Raw genomic sequence first — 20,378 nt, 5'->3', positions numbered from 1 at the left:
TCTGCCCCAGGCAGCGGCTGCTCCTTCTGCTCCACAGCTTATTAGTGGAGCTACGAGCGCATCTGTTTTCTGGCCGCCCTGGGAGTTGACAGAAAAGGAGATTTTAAAACAGTGAAGAAAGAAGCATTCATCAGTGTCGCAAAACACATTCGGAGGCTAACCATGCCGCTTGGTTCGGGAGGTTTGGTCCCGCTTGATGTAGGGCATGCTGACAAGAGAGGGAGTAACACCCCGGTCCTCCAGCGTTGTGGTCCCTGTTTGCAGAGTGCATCGCCGCATTTGCTGGATAAGTTCATAAAATAACCCACAATATAAAAATGTCAAAGTCGTGTCAATGCTCATTTAAACCTGCTTTGCTTCACTACTAAAATACAAACCCTGCTACTGAGCAGGGCACCACGCTCCTGCAGCTGCTCGCTCCTGGGGCTGCACCTTGGGCAGCCGTAAAGTTCCTTCCTACTGCTAAAATAATTAGGGACGACTCCTATATATTTGCCATTAACGCCCACCTTTGTAATGCGGTGCTCTGATAGGAAGCAGGGGAGATGGAGACGACAGATAAAACTGCACCCAATTAAGAGGTCTGCTGCAATCACATCTCGACATCTCCACTTAAATCTTGCTGGGTACCCAGATGAGCGATACAGAAGCGCATCTCCTAACAAAACGCATTAACATGGAACTGTTCATCACGCCCATTGCTTGCTGCTGACTCGCAGCAATGGGCACTACATCTGTTTTCTGATGGCCTCCTGGCTGGCATGAAAACAGGAAAAATATCACCATGCTTCCCCCTCTGCTGAGGATGACGGGGGGATCCAAGGAAGCCCAGACTAAAGCATTTGGAGCTGCGCTGGAAGCCCAGACTAAAGCATCTGGAGCTGCGCTGGGACAGCTCTAATTTAAACAAGGGGTAAGGGCTGGGTGCCAAGGGAAGCGTAGGGAAGGAGGTGCCCCCCGATGCTGTACCCTCTGCGGCAGAGCCCCCAGACGCTGACGGGGGGCTGCAGGGAGGCAGGACACCAGCCCTCAAATATGGGAAGGTAAATGGGAGAAGGAGGGGGCAACGGCACAGCCCTGGCTGGGGGCTCAGGGGGCACAACCCTGCATCTCATCACCATACATGCCGCCCTGCAGCTGCTGGCTTCGTGGCAGCCAGGGCCATTTCTACACCCTCTCTCCCTCCTCTGTTCTGAGGCTGGTAAAAGTCAAATGGGGGCTGAAGTGTTACTCCCAGAGTGTTTACTTCGCAGGAGCACAAAATTTCCTGTTAATAATTAGAGCATTACTGAACAGCAACGTTCCCGCGGGTCCAGGTAGCCTGCAGGCTCCTGTCTGGGATGGTTAGAGATTTCCAAGCTATGCTGCTTGATTGCTTTCCTGAAGTCAAAATACATATCTACTTCCCAAAAAAGTTTCAGTGGCTGATTGTATGTCCATCCCTCTCCTGCCTGAAGCCTTCCCCTGCCTGCCGCATCGGGGCTCTTGGGTTTTTTTCTTCACTAAGCGACTGCAGAGCATACGGTGAGCTGGGACCCGTCCCCATGTGCCCCCAGCACATGGGGGTAGCAGGGTCCCCAATGCTGAAGGAGCTGTCTGCAAACCCCACCTGGAAAAGTTCCCGTTTTCTAGACGGGGATGCGGAGTGCAGAGAGCAGCTGGCTTCTCTGAGCCCCTGGGGCAGACCTAGGAGACCTCGGGAGATGCCAGGTCTCTGCTCAGACACCCAAGTGTCTTCTCCCAAACCTCCAGGACTGTCCTGCAACCTCTCTGGAATGAAAATTTCCTTGTCCCTTTCGAATGGGCTTGCCTGTCCAGATTAAATAGTATCTATCATCTGATTTGGCATGATTTTTCCCATATGTTCTCTGTCTATTAAAATGTTTGCTATCAAAGGGATCGGCATGTAAAACTAGAACCGTGTGAGCATTAAAGCAACCACATGCCATTGAAGATGCATTTTTGTGGCATAGTTTGCCTTTCTATCTGACTGCGTTTCAGGCTTTCCTGTTCAGAGCCTCAATCAATCTGAAGAGTCCCCCTGCAGCCCCCCGACCTCTAAATTCAGCCACCCTCTTGTCCCAGCCACAGTCACTCTGCTTCCCCCAGCCTGCTCCACCTGAGCCCTGAGCTGGAGTGCTGGGACGCATGGTCCACGTCAGGATGCCAAGATCCACAGAGGAGGAACCTGCACAGCTCCATGGACTGTGGAGCTTGTATACTCTGTGGAGCTGAGCTCTTCCAGGAGCTGAACACTCACCCAGTGATGAGCTATAAAGTCTGGCACACCACAGCCCACGGCTCTTCGCTGTCCTGCACGGCCAGCGCTTCTCTGGGATGGAAAACTTGCAGGTTTCCATTCTGGTAAATGGAGGCACCAACGAGCCCTCACAGGGCTGCAGCAGCCAAAGTGCTGCAGGATGGGGAAACTGCAGCGGGAATCCCTCTGAGCACCAGAATGCCTCTGAGCATCAGAATACCACAGCAGCATCCAGATCCTGCGCTATCCGTCCTCTCCATCCTTCCCGGCCTAGGGGCTGTGGGAGAAAAGCGGAAAACCTGGAACCCATGGCAAGCTTTCCTTGCAAGGCTTATGTATGTAAAAGCTGCAGTTTAATACTCACCGGAGCCCCTCATTTCAGGGCTCATAGAGTTTACAAGCTACCCCAGTATTTATAATCTACCTGGGTGCCTCAGTCCTGAAGTTACAGGATTTGTAAACTCCTCCAGCGCTGCCTCGCTGGACCCGCTCCCTCCTCTCGGGATTCAGGGAACGAACAACCCAGAGTCCATCATTTCAGGGCTCACAGAGTTTACAAGCATCACTTGAAGCCCTGGACAGCTTGTAACTCAGGCGAGACATGCACATATATGGTCGCCTGCAGACCAAGAAACCTGCAGGCTACAGACCATCCCATCAGCAACTGCTTGTGTTTTCTGCAACACAAAGACCTTCGCACACAAAGACCTTCTGGCTGGTGGAAGGGATCCACAGGACTCCGAGCCCTCTCTGAGGCAGGAGACTGCTAGCATGTGTGAACCTTGTTTGCTGCTCTGGAGAAACGGGAGCATCTACAAGAAGGTCACGAAGAAGCGCTCTGACTTCATCTACATTCAAAGGAGTCTGCTGCCACAGGTGCTCGCCCACACTCAGAGAAGGATGAACAAGACTTGTGTTTCAGAGCAGACAGACAGAAAGGTCAGGAAGGACAATCCTGGCTGAAGACAGTTTCCCAGGATTTTCGGAGCGAATGCAAGCCAGCAGCTCCTCCTGGCTCCCTGGGAAGCACCGGGCACCAGCTACCACAGCTGGGCAGGGAATCGGCTCTGGAGGAGCATCAGCCTGAACCAGCTGAGCCCAGGTGAGGTCCCTTAGGAGGCACACGAGGGCAAAATAATCACTTGAGAAGCCAGAAACAAGTTATGGTCAGATAAAGCAAGTCAGACATTTCTCCTCTAGATGGAAAACCCTCTCCACGATGACAACAACAGGGACATTGGGACAAGGGACAGCGGTACTCGGGAGGTGCTGGCAGAGCGATGGCGCTGATCCTGGTGTGGATGGCTGGATGAGGGAGGACCACCGAGCCACCCAGAAGGACCCATGGCCCTGCATGGGGTGCTGGGACCTGCCTGCTACCACCGTTTTGGGCAAACACTGCTCTCCATCAGCACCCAGATCGGGCAGGGCTACAGCCCTGGCAAGGGCAGAAAGGCTAAAAATAATAAGCATTATTTTTTAGATCAATATATTCATCCCACCAGATGCCCGGTAGCAGCTGCGCTGTAGCACTTTTAAGATTCGATCATATATCAGCCTATTATGACATCTTCCAACTGTACGTGTTAAAAATTAGCAGCAATATTGGAGTTGTTGGGATGGAGGGCTAAATCTCCCAGACAGCTGTAATTAGTTCCAGAGGGTGCAGCTGTCTCCCTGCAACAGCTGAGGGGTTCGAGGGAAAAAACCAGAGCTGGTGGTTTCTGTTAGAATTAATGGCCTGACAGGGCAAGGCGGGGTGCGAAAGGGAAGAAAGAAACCAAAACACGGGGCGTCTTTTCGATTTGGTGGGGGTTTTCTTGTTGGTTTTCTTTTTTTTTTTAATCTGGAGGTTCCCCACTCCAGCTAACTCCTAACACAGTAAATCAGCGAGCAAGTGTCAGTGGAAAGTACAAATTCATTACAGTAACAGAGCCTCCATCATCGGCTTTCTTGCTTATTCTAGCCCTGTTAGTGGGAGGGATCATAAATTCATCTTGGCCCAAGTTTGCAGAATAAGGGCAGTTTTATGGGTTGTTTTTCAGCGCCGCTGACTGCTCCTTCTTCAAGGCTCCTGCAAGACCTGGCCCTGCAGAGCCAGAGCATCCCACGGGCAGTTTATCCCCCAAACTCTCTTGGGAGATGGCGAAGTGGGGGTTTTGCCCCACCGACGGGTTAGAAAGAGGGGCTCAGAGGCTGTGTCTGTACCAGGGGCAGAGAAAACCTTGGGGGAAGGCAACCCGGCTCTCCCGGGGCTCGCAGCACTGCCCGGGATTCCCTGCGGCACCCACAGACCCCGCAACTGGGCTCAGTTCAGCGTCTCGCAGGCGTGATGGGCATGCGGCCGATGTTCCCGACGGAGCCCAGGCAGGAGCTGCCCTGGCCAAGGCAGACGGCTCCTAGGGCCACAGGGAAGCTGCCCCACGGCTGCATCTGCCACCGCTGCGAGAGGCGGCTGGGAGCCCCATCCCCCACCCGGGGGGGTATCCCGACGCCATGAGATGAGTTCTGCCCTCCCCAGCAGCGCTGAGATACCGAGGTTGTTTTTACCAAAAGAAAATCCCTTAAACTTCAATTCAGGAGAGTGGAATAATTTTGTTCTGATAATAGTAGATGTTGTAATGTTGATGATAAAGATTTTCTTTGAGATTCGAGTACATAGGGAAAGAAGAAACGAACTGCAGTAAAACATTTCGCCGTGGCGAAACCTGGTGAGAAAGCCAAAAGAATGTGTTTATACTTCTTCACCTCTGAGGATCTGGTCACCTCCCGGGACAGTTTCACTGCTGGCAAAGCCGCTTTTCCATGGGGAAACCACACAAAACATTTCACTTCTCCGCACAGAAGCCACCAGCACCCGTGGGAGAGGATTGGCTCTGGGGACAGCAGAGTCACATCGCTCCCTTACCGCATCCCGTCATGTGGACCACGCAGGTCCTTGGAGGGAGACTTGCGTGTCAGCACAGAAACACCGTGGGATGAGAGGAGGCATGTGGGATTCAACAAAACCCTGAAGGTTTTGTTCAACAAAACAAAACAAACCCTGAAGGACTCGTGTCCCTGCAGAGCATCCCATGCCCATGAGCAGCACCCCTGTCTCCTCTGAAGGCATTTTGGGAGGGACCTTGCACCACAGAACTGCCATTTCCACCCACATCTCAGTGATGCCCGTATCTTCCAATAACGCCGTACTCCCTTCCTGCTCCCAGCACTGCTTTCAATAGCTACAGAATTACCTTGACCCCTTCTGGGGGGGTCCGAGGGAGCAGCCCCCAAAGTGGCTTCTACACCGTGCAAAGCTCCGCAGCCACCTCCTGCCGGGCTCCGTGGTGACTCCCACAGTCTGAAAACCCAGTCCACCGTGCCCCCAGGTATAGCGCCCCGCAGCCGTGACACAAATGGGAAATAAATGGGCAACCAAATTAAAAAAAAAAAAAAAAGAATACGAAACGTTATATTCTTCTTGCATTCCTGCAGCCAGGTAGCATCAAATGGGAAGCGCTGCCTCCATAAATAACGCCACCGCTACAAATCCAGGTCCTCGGATACATGTTGGGGCTTTTTCAATGAAGTGCTACTATAATTGCAATAAAAGTCCTTAAGTGAACATGATTTAATATCAGAGACACCAAACACTTCAGGTCAAAAATAAAAACCTGATTTTTTTTTTCCTCCTGTAGGCAAAATCTGATTTTTGTTTTCTTTTATTGTTGCAGTCTGTTTCCATGACGGCGTGTTAAACACTTATTAATTTCTCAGCCAAAGCCCTACCGTTCAGATTTATGACGGCTGGTGTTTTATGAACTATCCGCTGCACAATAATATTTTGTAAATCCACATTCCACAAACATCACTGTGCTTGAAGTAAAGCTTCACACTCAGCTAGGCTGGGTGCTCAACAATACCCTCATTTTTAATCAGTCACCTGTTTCTCATTTTAAGTTTATCACACTTGAAAAAATACTATAATTTCTAGAGTTGTAAAGAAACCTACAAACTTTGGTCTCAGAAATTTCATTTCGAAGGCATTAACTCATTTTGAAAGTCCCTTGGCTATTTAAGGTGTAGAGTTTCCATTAACAGAATAAACTCCGTGGAGTATGGAGCGTAATGTTCTTATGGAAAACAGTCCCTTCCCCTAATTATTTAGTCTAGCAGGGAATGAAAATAATTAAGTCTCAAAATTCCCTTTAGAATGCAGAGGGGGGCGGAATATGGTAGGAAAATTAGCTTTTTTTCCACCCAGCTACTGAAGGGAGCCGAGCCGCGGGGGGCACAAGCCTCAGCTGGAAGGTGGGAGTGAAGGATCCTTCAGGTTTGCAGCAGCCGCAAATGGGCTCCGGCTCATGGGAGAGGGCACAGGGATGCCCCACGGAAACCATCGGAGCCACAGCCCCCCTGAACTATCTTTTCTTGCCAGGCGCTACCGCTAAGGCTCAAATTTAAGTCTATTGTTCACGATTAAAACAAAATTATAACAAAAAGGCGCTGGCTGGCTGTAAGCGGCTGTCAGCGCTGAGGTTGCCCACATCCAGCACTCGGTGGAAGATTGCTAAGGAGTCTGGATTAAAAAAATAGGTATCCTGCTAATGGCCTCTTATACTTCTTACACCCAGATCGGAGGGTACAGCTTGATCCTCGGGTTCTGGCCACGGTTCTCCCGTGGGAGCGTGCCTGGGGCTGTGCCGTGGGTGCAGGGGGCTCGCCAGCCCCGCTGGGAGCCTCAGTGTGCGACAAGGGGACACTTAAAATTAAACAAAGAAATGGTGGGTTTGAAATATAAAGGAAAAAACCCCAAACCTGAGCAAGCGAGCCCGCCGGAGCAGAACTAACGTTGGGTGAAAAGCAGCTCATGGAGCTGCTGTGCCCACGCCAGCCACAAAAGCCATGAGTGTAAACCCAGCAGAATGGGGACAGGGCACAGCAACTGGAAAACAAATTAAAAAAAAAAGGCAAACGGTCACTTCAGCCTCCTTATGCAGGCGAAGCTCTAACAGCAAAGAATAACCGAAGAGATGTAAATAGCCAGAGGAAGCGGTGACTGACGCGAGAGCCCAGCACAGGGTCCGACCCAGACCCAGCACCCCAGCGTGGGCGCCCAGCACCCCCCTTCACACCTGGGTAAAAGCCCGGGTGGTGCCAATGTCCCCAGGTGTTTGCATTTGGCTCGCCAAAACCCAAAACGTGACCCGCAACCTGGGATCCAGAGTGAAACGGGGTGTTGGATTTTGGTCTGAGCCAAAACGAGCATTTGTAAATTGTTATTTTTACTTTACGCCACCCAAAAATAAACTAGACCCATGAAAAACTTTTAAAGCAAAGCTAATGCCAGAGCAAAGGCAGCTGACACATAAAACCAGTGCTGGATCCTGATCTTTTCCTACTATAAACTAGCTGCTAAAGAGTGAAAACAGAGTCTGTGCTTTGGTTTAACCACGGTAACGCATGAATCAAGACCCTGTTCAACAAAATCTATAGCACCGTGTGTTCAACACAGCATCCACACTGCTGTGTAATTACTTATTGGACCTGCTTGCGTTCCTCTGTACGCTCTGCAGTCGTTATCCTATAAAAACTAACAAAGATGAAGATTTGCTTTTGGTTTTGCTTTAAATTCCTGAACATTTCACTTCCTCACCTGTTACAGAATACAGTAAAAAAACCTATTCACCACCTGGAGCAATGTAGCATTATCCCAGCCACATCCCACTTCATTATTTTCATTTTAAAATGAGTTCCTATGTTCAACCACATTAATTTTTTTTAACACCACTGATGCCAGAAAGCAGAGAAGAGATGCAGCCCGTCTACGGCAAAGTCTGGGAAGGCAAGACGTGATACACATTTGCTTGAGTTTTAATTTGTCAGGATGTCTTGTTTTCAGCCTCCGTCCCGGTGAGCACCAGGAGCAACATTTATGGCACTGGGGGACACGTGGTAATAAACAGCTCTGGGATTATCAAATGCTTCTGTCGCTTTGTGAATTGCGAGAGCCGTTTATTGCCAGCAGCCACCAGATGGTCATGGCTTCTGGCTGCTGGCACCAGGGGACACCTAATTCAAACTGGTGACTCGGTGTCTAAAGGTCCCAGGTTCTGCTAAAACCCCTGGGGTCAGCCAGCACTCAGGACTGACTTTTTTTCTTCTTCTTTTTTTTTTTTTTTAAATCATAAAAAAGCAATGCAAAGGAACGCCCTGCAGTGAACTTCACTCAGTGAATTTATGGCGCTGAACCTTGGGGACACGAAGGAAGTTTGGTGAGATGCAGATGATAAATGCACCCGAGACAGAGCCAGCGTGATCCGGGTTCTCCGGCTGCTTGGCCAGCTCAGCGCTGCCAATGCTGCCCCAACCCCAGCTCCATGATGGGCTCCTGAAGGATCCAGCTCCCACCGGATCCCAGTAGGTAAGCCCTCTCACTGGGCTGAATTTCTGCCCGTTGTGAGCTCTGGTGTCCGTTAGCACCCTAACAAGGTGCCCACTGCCTTCGCCACATGCAAGGCTGCGCAGGCGCTGTGCCCCTTCCCTGGCTGTCAGAAATGGGCCACGGCCATGGAGGCTGCGCAGCCCCCAGCGAGGAGGTGGCAGGGAGCGGCAGGGCGGTGCAGTTCGCTGCCACAAGCTGCAGACCCCGCTTCAGCTGATAGATGCACGTGCATTCAAATGAAGGTCCATGAAAACGAAGAGAAACACGCAGCCAGAACACAACCCGGAGCAAAGAGGTTTCACGTGCTCCTCAACACCACCGAGGGCAGTGATGGTGCAGCACCAGCACCCTGCTCCCCCCATGGAAAGCCAAACCCAGCACGGCCAAGCAGAGCTAAACCCCCGCCCCCCTTACACATTCTTAAAGCTGGATCCATCCGTGGCAAGGGCTGTGCTGCTCTAGCCCAGCATGCCTTTTGTAGCAATAATTAACCGAGGTGCCCAAGAGCCCCGCTGGACTGCAGCCAAGGTGTCATTACTTGTGCGTAACAGACCCACTGCCTGTGTAACCCAACAAACGGCGACACCACCCCACAACGTGCCCTGAGCCATAACGCACCGCTGACGGGAGCTCCGCTGAGGCTGCTCTCACTGGGCCGTGGGCAGGATCCTGCCCTGCACACCCAGAGCGCCTGCCGGCTCGCCCTGCGGTGTCGCACCCACGGGAGAACGGGTTCTCCAATGAGAAGATGTGTAAAAACCCCACAATAACTGTTCTTACAGCAGTCTTGGCTCCTGCACCTGGGGGGAGTATGTTTCCATCAGCCTGTACCAATGCTCTGACAAGGTGCTGTGCACCATGACAGGGCTGGATGCCAGGGAACCCCAGGAATGTTATTTTTTAGAAATACTCCAATGTGATGGTGGGCAGCTCACTTAACAGTTGTGTTCCAAGCTTTGGAGTTTTTGCAGACTACATACAGACATACATTCAGCTCAGAGTCTAAACCGTCATGGGTTTATCCATCTATAGCATCCTGGGATGTGTAAATCACCTCAGAGGAAGCAGTTTGGTAAAAGGTGGAAGTTCTTAGTGTCTAGGTGGAAAAGGAGTCTCTCAGAGGGTTTGGGGGACGCACCGTGCTGAAGCCCACAAGCAGCAGCAGGGTGCAGGAGGAAGCTCGTTTCACACAGTACTGTCAGCCTTCCTCCTCCTTTGCAGTGCATCCTAAGAGCCTCGAATGGAAAATATTAGCAAGAGCATAGTATTACTCAAGTTGATCCAAAATTCCCTTAAAATGTTTTCTCAGCTAAAAATAACTTCATCAACAAAACAGACACTTTTGTGAAAAATTTCCTTTTGTATAAAAACCTTGGCGTTTTCATCTGTGCCTTTCACTTGCTGATGTTTGCTTTGTCTTTTCACTGAAAACACAGACACTTCCAAGACAAGTGTTCACAAAAACAGTCATTTCTGCGGGGCCAGTTTGTCTTTGAAATGCCTCAGTAGGGCGATAGAAGCAGCGCTTTCGATCTGAGCTCACAAAGCGATCACGACAAAAAGAATCTAAAGCTGATGGGCAGGAAACCACTTGAGCAGCCTGGATTGCTGTCCAAGAGGAGCAGCGCTGAGCCCTTTGCAGACCTGCCCGGGGACAGGCTCAGCCCAAGGGTCCTCGTGTCCCCCCCCAGAAAGGCACTGAGGTTCTGGGAGCACCAGCTCTTCCTGGTGCCCGCCCTCCTGTACCCCGGACTGCCTGGGCACCACCCCCACCCCACCCCACCCCAATCCATCAAGAGAAACCAGATGTGGGCATCCAGGGTAGGACCAAGACGGAGCCCAGGTACTTCCAGCTCTCGGCAAAACCCAAGGCTTACCGTGGGGGTGCTCTGCCCGCGAACGGGTTCGTTGCCATCAAGGACAAGGTCTCCTCTTCCTGGGCCAGCAGCTTCCCAGCCAAGTGGATTATCCATTCATTCTGCTCATAGGTCTTGGGGAAGGAATAAAATATAAAAGCGTTAGGCGCTGTTAGGCTTGCCATGTAGTGTGATTAGCATTAAAGACTTCTGTGTGGTCTCTGGGGAGAGATTACAACTGATTTGGGTAGCAGCAATGAATTGCCTGGTGTTGCAGGGAACGGATCCTGTGGGATCCAACACCTTGAGGTCCACACCGAGACCCTCTGGCATCTGTGGGGTGCAGGGAGAGCTTCACTGAGCTCGTCTCATCTGGAAATCATTCCTGAGGGCACAGCCACAACTGAGGGTGTGCAAGTCACAAAGGTCTAATGAGTTTGTTAGCTGAGCTGGGACGGCTACGCACACGCTCCCAGCCCGCCCCGACTGCAAAGTAGCATCCTCCATCTCAAGCATCCCCTAAGGAATTCACATTACAGCGAGGGGGCGGGGGGGGCTGGTGGTGAAGCAAAAAGCGTGTCCACAGCCAGCAGCCACAGCTCAGCTGATGATCAGAGACTAGCTGACAGTCAGGGATGCATCTCCACCTGCACCACCCTGCCATGACAGAGACCTCTGCTCCATGTGAGGTGCCCGAGGGGGTGTTTCTGCCAGCCCTGCATCCCCGCTGACCCACAGCACCGCTTTATCCCAGTGCCAGGGAGAAGCCTACAGCTGCTGCTACCAGGAAAGCATAGTGCATCGCTGGTCCAGGAGATGGTCTGGGTCCAGTGGTACTCCCACCACGAGCTGTGGCTCCTCCTATACCTTGGATCACAAATCTCTTTTTGGCTTCACGCATCTCTAACATAGTTGGAGTGTTCTTACCAATTCTGCACCCCAAATCCTTGATTTAAATGATTTCTTTCAGCAGCAAGCTCCACAGAGGAACAGTAATGGCATGTTTTGAAATGACAATCCATCCATCATTTTAAAATAGGTTGCTTTCCCCTGTTGTGTTATCCAAGAGAAAACAGGAGAAAGTGACTTCTCTGTTCCTGATTTCTCTCTCCTCTTTATTTCCTTTCATCTCATCTGTCCTCTCCACATCCCGCGCCTATGCCATCCCCTTAATGGTGCAGCCACTGAAAGGGAGCAGGGAGCAGCCCAAGCTGCGGGGGCAGAACTTGCCTCTGCATTTACCTCCCTCCAGGAATCCATGCATCTCATGCTGGTCACAGGGATTCTTGCTGAGGCTCCATAAAAAGCATTTCCCCTTCTGGTGACTTTCTGTGCTTTATACTTCCATTAAGACTGCCCCCCTGCCCCCCGCCTCCTTTTTTAATGTGTACCTAAATGGATTTTTTAATGCAAGCAGTAGGGGACACTGTGGGAAAGCGAAACCCGGCAGCTGTACCTGCAGGACTGTGACTAATGCAGAACATCAAGGCGAAGTTACTCTGCAAAACTTTTCTAATGGTAAAGTTTGTTATTTCCGTTGCTAAGGGAAACAGAGGAGAGAAACGAGATGGAAAACACCAAATGCTGGTGGAAAGGCTCATCAAGCGGCAGCTCTACCTCACAGGGTTTCTGACCCATGCTCATCACAATTTAGAGGAAAACCACAGATATTGAAGCCAACAACTTTTTAGAAAAGATTATTCTCCCCATACACCTGCTTCGGTCCTGCCTCACCACACGGCTTGTTCCAGCTGCTGCCCCTGCTGCACCACCAGCATGGATGGGTGGTGGGGCAGGGGTGTTCACAGTCACAGAAACACGTTTCCCACCATGGCCCCGTGCCATGCTCTGCCCACCCCAAAGCCCTGTTTAACCTCCAGCACACCCCTTGCTCCATCAACACCCTGTGCCACCCCGTCCCATCTCCCGGTCCCCTTCCCGGCGTGGAGGAGGTGGTGGCGGCTGTCAGGGAGGGCCAGGGCACCTCAGCCCATGCAGGACCGAGGCCACTGTGGCCCCAACGCAGCGCTCTGGGAGGGGAGACGCGGTGAGTCCTGGAGCCAGGAGCTTGGCATCACATGAGATGTTAAACACAAACCTTGCAAATCTCCCAATAACCCTGCCAGGGCTGGCAGGGCCACAGAAAAAGCCGGCAGCATCCTTGCCAAGGGCCCAAGCGTGTCGTCACAGGATGACTCACGCCAAGACTCCCAGCCGCGCTGAGTGGCTCCCTGCCCCTTGACGGCTCAGCGATGCCCCAGGTGCCTGGCTCTGGGAGGGTGGGTGCCACACGGGGACCCGCAGCCTGGTGGATCCTTGGTTGTGAGTGAGGATCTCCCGAGAGATGTGACAGCCATTGCAAGTGATCAGATATTATGAGTCAGATCTTCAGCATGCTGTGCCTCCCCGGGCATCCTTTTTAAAGTGCTCCGTATGGTTGTAAGTGCTGTTTCCAGGAGGGCCTGGGAGGGGTGAGTGTTCGTGTCTGCAAGTTGGGGAGAAGCAGGAGAAGAACAGAAAGAGGAATCACCAGACTCCTAGAGCCAGACCTTTATGGAGGACCCCAAATCTTCAAAGTCTGATTCAAAACCGTGAGGCTCTGTAATGGTGGAATCAGCTCCCAGGCTCACATGGTCTCCAAATTGTTAATTAGCAGCTCCATGCGCACGAGAGTTTGACTTCTGGTTTGTAAAGTGTTTTTCTTGTAAAATTTACAACATGTCTGGCCCCAGCAAAGTCTGCGGTGAGAAATTTCCACCCGGTGCAGCCCCCCACACTCCCCCCAGCACGGAGGCTTAGATATCGTGCAGCGCCGATGCTTGGAGCACGCAGGAGCTGAGCCACACTAACGACCGCGCTGTTTAACTCATTACTCTGTAAAGTGATACGGTGGCAAAGGGAGGAAAGAAAGAGTCCAGGAGATCTGGGCTGCGTCCAGGGAAGCATCACACCACAGGGTGGGAAGGTGATGGTTCCTCTGTCCGTGGATCCAGTGGGACCCACAGCCGAACACCGTTTGCAGAGCTGTGGCTGTCAGGATAGGAGGGATTCGCCTGGCACTTCCACCGGCTCCGGGTGCGCAAAACAGGAGTCAGAGCTTGAACCATCCAGTGGATTAATAAAAAGAAAAACCCCACAGGATGGATGCACACATTGCTTTAAGATGAGCAGGCATGCACGTGCTGGGGTCAGCTTGAGGTTTTGGCTCTCCAGAGAGCACAGAGGCAGCTGGGGACCGACCGCACCAGCGACAGGTCCGTGGGCTGCTGTCTCCGTCAAGACATGGGCACGGACCAAGCGCCCTCCCCCTGCTCCTGCTCTCCAAAACTGGGGCTACAGCTCACCTCGTGCCACGCACGGCCCCTGCTGTACCCGTGCTGGGATTACTGGGGAACCCAGTGTGACCCACACAGCCTGCCGCTACAAGCTGCTGGTCGGAGCACACTGAAATGTGCCATGAGCTGCACAACTCCCTGTCTGACGCTGAACAGAGAGCCCTGGGGAGCTGCAGCCCCCCCCAGCAGGGACATGCCTTCCTCCTTTATCTTTTGAGAGCTTTCTTTCTGGTTTACACAGAAAGCAACTGATGAACCAAAAGACACAAAAATCCATCGTCAGTCCCACTAAAATGCCTGGGAAAGGCAGCTCAAGATGTCCAAAAAACAGGTTTTAGGTACAACACAGTGGACTAACAAAGAGGACCTGCAACCAGGTGTTAAGAGCCCATGAGCTTTTGTTTCCTGATGGGCTTCAGCCCTGTGCGGTGCTGGGGCAGCTGCCCCCCGCCCCCAGCTTCCTGTGCCAGCCTCGCGGCGTACACTGCTCTGGGATGGAGTTTGCTCCTTCTCCCCACCCACCCACCCACCGCCCAGCATGGGGAGCTAAGCATCACTGCGCAGCCTGGGGTACCACCGCCTCCCGGAGCGACGCTGCCCTGAGACTTCTCTTCAGCTGCCGATATTCTCTGACCTCTTCACTGATGCACTCTACGAGCGTATAAACACGGCATTCTCACCTTGAACACATGAACTTGTATACGCAGGTACTTAATAACTTTAAAGAACTTACAACCCAATCACCGCTAAGTCAGGCAACAGCGAGGAGCTGGGTCAAAGCAGACACAGTAGCAACTGAACTCTGCAGAGATGACAAAGTAGAAAAGAATATAATCATCACACAAAATACATATGAAAACCACCCGGCACTACAGGGAACATGTTCCCAACTGAAATAATAATAAGAACCCTTTTCCTCTAGCTTTAATTGGTCATTTAATGAAAAAGGACTGCGGATTAGTGTGGCATTTTATTGAATCTCGGTCCTGGCACAGGCGCACGGGAGGAGGTAAGTATGAGATGCACATGTGGAAACAGCTGGAAACTTGGCACGGGAGCCCAGCATTATTATTTCACATGGTCGGGAGCCCTGCACGGTTTCACAGCAGCGTCGGTGTGCACAGGCAGATGACAGAGGGGTAGGGGAGGTTTACATTTCCCGCGCTGTGTCGTAAGGGGCATTTTTTGCGTCACAGCCTACCCACTGCGGGAGGTAAGGCGGTAACTCCACCGTCCTGGGATATTTTCACCCAATATTCACGTTGCTGTTTACATTGCTGTTTCCACTTCTGTAGCTAAGCGCCTTCGACTGTTGCTGTTTATGGAACTTGAGCTATCAGCTGGAGAAATAATCCACGTCCCACAGAAAACACAGCATAACTAATGCAACCCTTTGCTTTTTTACAATATTCCCGCTCACCACTGTTTGCTGCCATCCTGCTACCCAAGCGACTTAACCAAGGAAGGTCAAAGGCTACATCAGGTCGCATCGCTTCTCCTTATCTCCAATAACCACATCCCCTTCTATTAGTTTCCCAAAGAGGCAAGCTGTTTCTCCGCAGGTCTGGCTCAATGTATAGTATTTCAGTGGGGACAGTTTCTCAAGCCTCGCTAAAAGCCATCCCTTAACCCATCCCATTAGGAAACATTTGGGAAAGCAGCAGGTCCCTGAGGAGGTGGGTGCAGGGCAGAGCGTGGCAGGTCCGGGCTGAGGAATAAAAGACTGCATGAGAGAGCGGAGCAAGACTTTGGGAACCGGCTCTTAGATCTTGCCTATACGGGGAAATCGTGCACCTGGCATAGCTCCCGTATCACCTCTGCATTTGGAAAGAAAAGTCACTTTGTTCCAGAATAGAGTCTAGACAGGGAGATACAATAGCCACTGTAGACAATAATCATTCCCTGCATAGACAAGGTCTTACGCTGTATTTAGACAGTCCGTGGTACGATAGGCTATCAGGCTTATTTGGGTTTCTGGGCACTTCCATCGCCGTGTTACTCCTGGAGGCAGCTGCCGCCATCCAGCCTGCAGTGCGTCTACATGCGGCGTGGGGCTTTGCAATTCTTCATATTCACAGGGAGACAACTAATCACAGTTGAAAGAAGAAAATAAAATTCTTCCATGCTGAACATGGACCAAAATGTATGAATGCTGCAATGGAAAATGGAAGTGAATTGAGGCCTGTATTTTTAGAAGGGGGAAGAAAGGAAATGTAAAAGGCTGAGCTTAGTACACTGCGCATGAGGTTTAGGTTTTATTACGTTACACACACCTCCTCCTCCATTCTGCTGCCTTGCAGCTTTTTCCTGTAAGCACCCTCTGGCTGGAAGACTGAGGCAACAGAGGCCTTGAATAAAATATTTTCAAAAATATTGATCTGCCTTCTCTATAGAGGGTTACTTCTTCTCAGCTCTTCCAGTTTCTGTGTGATAACATCAAGTAACTCCCTGTTACCACCCAGGGGAGATCTTCAGAGCATCAATCCTGTTGCTGAAAGCTTCTCTCTTGTCTCAGGAAGGCAGCTGACGTTTATTTATAAACTTCCTCATTGTATCTGGAAAACACACGCTGATTCTCAGTGCATTGCAAATGCTGCTCTGCGGCAGGTTTGCTGATGGTCTGCAGAGCCCCATAGGACATGGTGACATGGGCCACCAGTCTAAGCGGTCTCTGTGCCAGTCCTGACATACAGAAACCTTTGGAGCAGCTTCCAGGTACAACGCAACATGACACTGGGCTTTAAAGAACAATATGAAGATGGCATTAGCCTTGTTATTTTTTGAGTAGTTATTTGGTAAGCACCAAGAGCGTGCCTTCGTGCTGGCCAAATGCAGTCCCCAAGCAGAATAAACAACCTTCATGCCATCGTAAGGAAGGGAAAAGCCTTCCCTTTGATTTTAATTTATTCAGAGCTTTCCACTACTGCCCACTGGTGAAGAACAAATCTTTGGTACGATAAACAACTGGCTTTTGTAAAGTCCAAGACATCCCTCTACCAGGAAAAGGGACGAACCTGAAGCCCCAAAACTATGAGCAGTATTTTGTTTTCTGGTTGCTATTTATTAACAGTGCTGAATCCACCCACGGGCTGCCAAAAATTGTAATGCTTTTTGTACCAGCGGCACAGCATAGCTCAGGTCTGGGTTGTGATGGCTGCGCTCCTACAAATGCCCACTATGAATGAGAAGTCAAAAAATAACCAGAGTGCTGCTACCAGCAGCTGGAGGACAGACAAAGCGGTAACAACTTGCCTCCAGCTTCTGTAAAAACAGGATGTCTTTGCACTAAGGCAACAAAGTGTCAAGGGGTGAAAGTTTTTCCTAATGCTTAACCTGAATTTTCCTGAGATTAAATCACATTCTGCCATTTCACCCATCACTTCCTTCCTTCTCCACAGGGATACAGAAAACAGATTGCTGCTTTCCCCTTTGCAGCAGGTTTTCACCCATTCCAAATCTGTTTTGACGCTGGGATGCCCATGCAGATTTGTTTGCTCTGCTGCTGGAGGAGAAGAGTTCTGCACCCCTTTTCTTCCTGCGGGTCCCTCTTCTGCACCCTTGCCACTCAGCTGCATCCCTCCTGAACTGGGTGCTCGGCTGAGTGTCGTGGGTGACACCAGGCATGCCGAATGCCTGCTCGCCTGCTATGGTACCGTGTTGGCCTTTTCACGATGCCTTTTCTGAAGCGTGCTCACCTTGCGATACACGCTCAGCCCAAGGGGCTTCGCCAGATGCTTTGCTCCATCCCATCCCAGAGCGGAGACGGGTCCTGCCCACCTGCAGCACTGCACACCCCTCTCCTCCTGCCCGGACCCAAGCCAGTGAGAACGCTGGGCTTTCAGACCTTGTCCTCTTGTGCTCACAGCTCGGTGGCACCTGCAAATGCAGGAAGCACATAGTGCCATTCCTTCCAGCTAGCAACAGCTCCTCAGAAATGTTCTCGTGCATTAAGTTGGCTCAGACCTTGGTTTAAATTGCTTCGATGGAAGCAGGTGATCTGGAGCAATCAACCTCAGCAACGAGCACCTGAACAGCAGCTCCTGGCCCACAGACACATCATTTTTCTTGACACCACCCCAGCCCAATTTGCAGACAGGGGACCGGGTTATCAGCTGGGTGATGGAGCGAAGGGGGTCCTAGCCGAGGCGGCTGCTGAGAAACAACTGAAAAAGGCTGCACAGATTTCCACACGCTGCTGCTGGTTTGTGGGAGTTTTTCCCCGGCTGCAGACGGGAAGAAGCAAGGCAGACATGCTTCAGGACGGGTTATGTCCCTGCCAGAGCGAAATGAAGGACTTCAATTCAGAGCTACAGCACCCTCGGGATGGCGAGACACGCAAAACAAAGAGGGGATTTAGAAAACAAGTGAAAAGGCATATTATATTTAGATAATAAAATTAACATAGCGAAAATTGTTTCCTGGAAAAATAATGCCATGTTACATTACATATAATTATGGCACTACTGGAACGGTAATTAAGAGGCAGGCAACTAATAAATTGCAGTCCAGAGGTGGGGCAGCACTGCGGCTCCTCCCGTTCCCGTGCCAGGACTGTGCCGACGGCTCCCCCGCCACGCCGGCCCGTGCCAGCTGTGCCAAGGGCCCGGCTCTCCCATGCTCCAGCTCTTCAAAGCGAATCCTGCAGCTACAGCCAAGGTGGAAAATTTCGCAGGAAACCCTGAGCGGAGGAAGGCGTCATATGTCAAGTGGTGATGAGGTGCAAAGAGGAACCTGTCACGAGCAGCACAAAGGGATGGTAAATATCTTTCCCCCAAGTCCCTGGCTTTTCTGCAGCCTGTCAGAGCTGGATATGTCAGCTCCTTACCTGACCACTGCCAACGAACTGCAAAACCAGCCCTGCGGCCGCCTGCTTGGGAAGCAATGGGGCAGACAGTGAGCGGCGGCGTAGAAAAAATCCAGAAATTTTAAAAACAAATTAAATCTAATCCAGAGGCTGAAGTCACTTGGTTTTATGGACTCCGTAAACTACTGTACAGGGTTTGCAAAACTTGCCTGGCTTCACAAATTTCTTCTGGGGTTTCAATTTCTGGTTTCCCATCCTTTCTGCAGCTCTGCGCAACTAAAGTCTAAGCAACACCTGAAGGATGGTGACTCCTCCTGGCTGTGGCAGCCCGGGGTGACGGCGGGACAGCCAGCTTTCCCAGGGATGACAGCTGGCACCAAATATACAGCTCAGAGTTTTCAAACAAACATTCGGCCACTCCAAATGGCATTTAATTCCGTGCTTAAGCAGGTTTTTACATGCCTGAACATCCAGCTCTGAAAATGCCTGCGCTGCGCCTGGGCTAACGGCCTTCCTGTTCTCAGCAAGTCATCCCCACTGTTCGGCAGGGGTTTTTTTTCCTCCTTTGTGCACCTTCTGTTAATACCTCTCCTAAGCCAGATCCAAAATTGCTTCACGTGGACCTGTGCACGCTGGCAGGCGTGGGGAAGGTCCCAGCGGCCGGAGGGAACCAGGCAGCCCAGCAGCGGGCATGGGATGCTCATACCGGGGCAGCCGACCCGTTTCCAGCCAGTGCTGCTGCAGCGGGGAGGTGACGGACACGCTCCAGGGCTGATGCACACCCCGGCACCCAGCCACCCAAGCCGGGGGCTTGCACCCTCCTCCTGCCAGCACCCCGAGACCCACAGCACTAATTGCTGCTAATCAGCTGGCGTGGACAGACGCCTTGGCAGGCATGCGCTCCCGCAGCCCCCTGGCTGAACAGAAACACCTGGGGGAACCTTGCAGTGAATTAAATGCTAATAATAAAGATGCAAAGAGGCCATGTTACTTCCTCTTCCTCCTCCTCCCCAGGCTGCCGGGTACATCCCAGTCACTCAGCACCCAGCCCGGCTCTGCGCAGGGGTGGTGCTGGGGTGTAACAGCATCTCTCAGCACCAGCACAGCCCGTGCTCACCCGTGATGCATAAGCACTTACGCACTCCCCTCCTCTGCTTTTAAACCTGCGATCACTTTGTATTTTAAAGCCTTCGGGATGTTCCTGCCCTGGAAACAAACAGCCTTTCTCTCATCTCAGAAACAACCTTTGCTTGGGTGAACTGGATTTCTCCTCTGCTGCCAGAGCCCTCCCAGAATACAGTCAGGTTTAAACCAACAACTCCCATTCAATCTTCTGCACCTCCGTGTAACGCTGGGCACCATTGCTGGCTTGAGATTTAACCTTTACTGTTGTCTTGCTGAGGGATAAGCGTACCTAATGCAGATTAAATGAAATTCCAGCACACAAAAACTAGCAGGGTAAATATAAAACCATAGCCAAAGAGCAATGGTTATGTCATCGCTGAGGAATCCAAAAGGCGCCTAAATGAAAATACCACAAAGAAAGCAAACAGAGAAGTTTGGGGCTTGGGGAGAGAAGCGAGGGAAGAGGATACGCCGGGAGAGGATACAGGAACAAAGAGAAAAGCCTGTGATAATCTGAGATGGGTTTGCCTCATGCCACTGCTGTAAGCCCCGGTTTTGTAAAACCCAGTCC

General features: G+C 51.4%; 1 protein-coding gene across 3 annotated transcripts in view; it reads right to left on the bottom strand.

The window, feature by feature from the left end:
• The window catches only part of LMF1 (lipase maturation factor 1), a 206,330-nt gene that overhangs the window by 994 nt on the left and 184,958 nt on the right, over positions 1–20,378 (bottom strand). For all 3 annotated transcript variants that reach the window (XM_055806794.1, XM_027780255.2, XM_055806793.1), the window contains one exon: positions 10,565–10,677. In XM_055806794.1, the coding sequence (XP_055662769.1) occupies positions 10,565–10,677 (113 nt within the window). The remainder of the gene's footprint in view (positions 1–10,564; positions 10,678–20,378) is intronic.

The sequence above is a fragment of the Falco peregrinus genome, chromosome 5 (genome assembly GCF_023634155.1).
Source record: "Falco peregrinus isolate bFalPer1 chromosome 5, bFalPer1.pri, whole genome shotgun sequence".
Taxonomy (NCBI): Eukaryota; Metazoa; Chordata; class Aves; order Falconiformes; family Falconidae; genus Falco; species Falco peregrinus.
The sequence above is the reverse complement of the archived record's forward strand: the minus strand, read 5'-3'. Positions and strand labels throughout refer to the sequence as shown.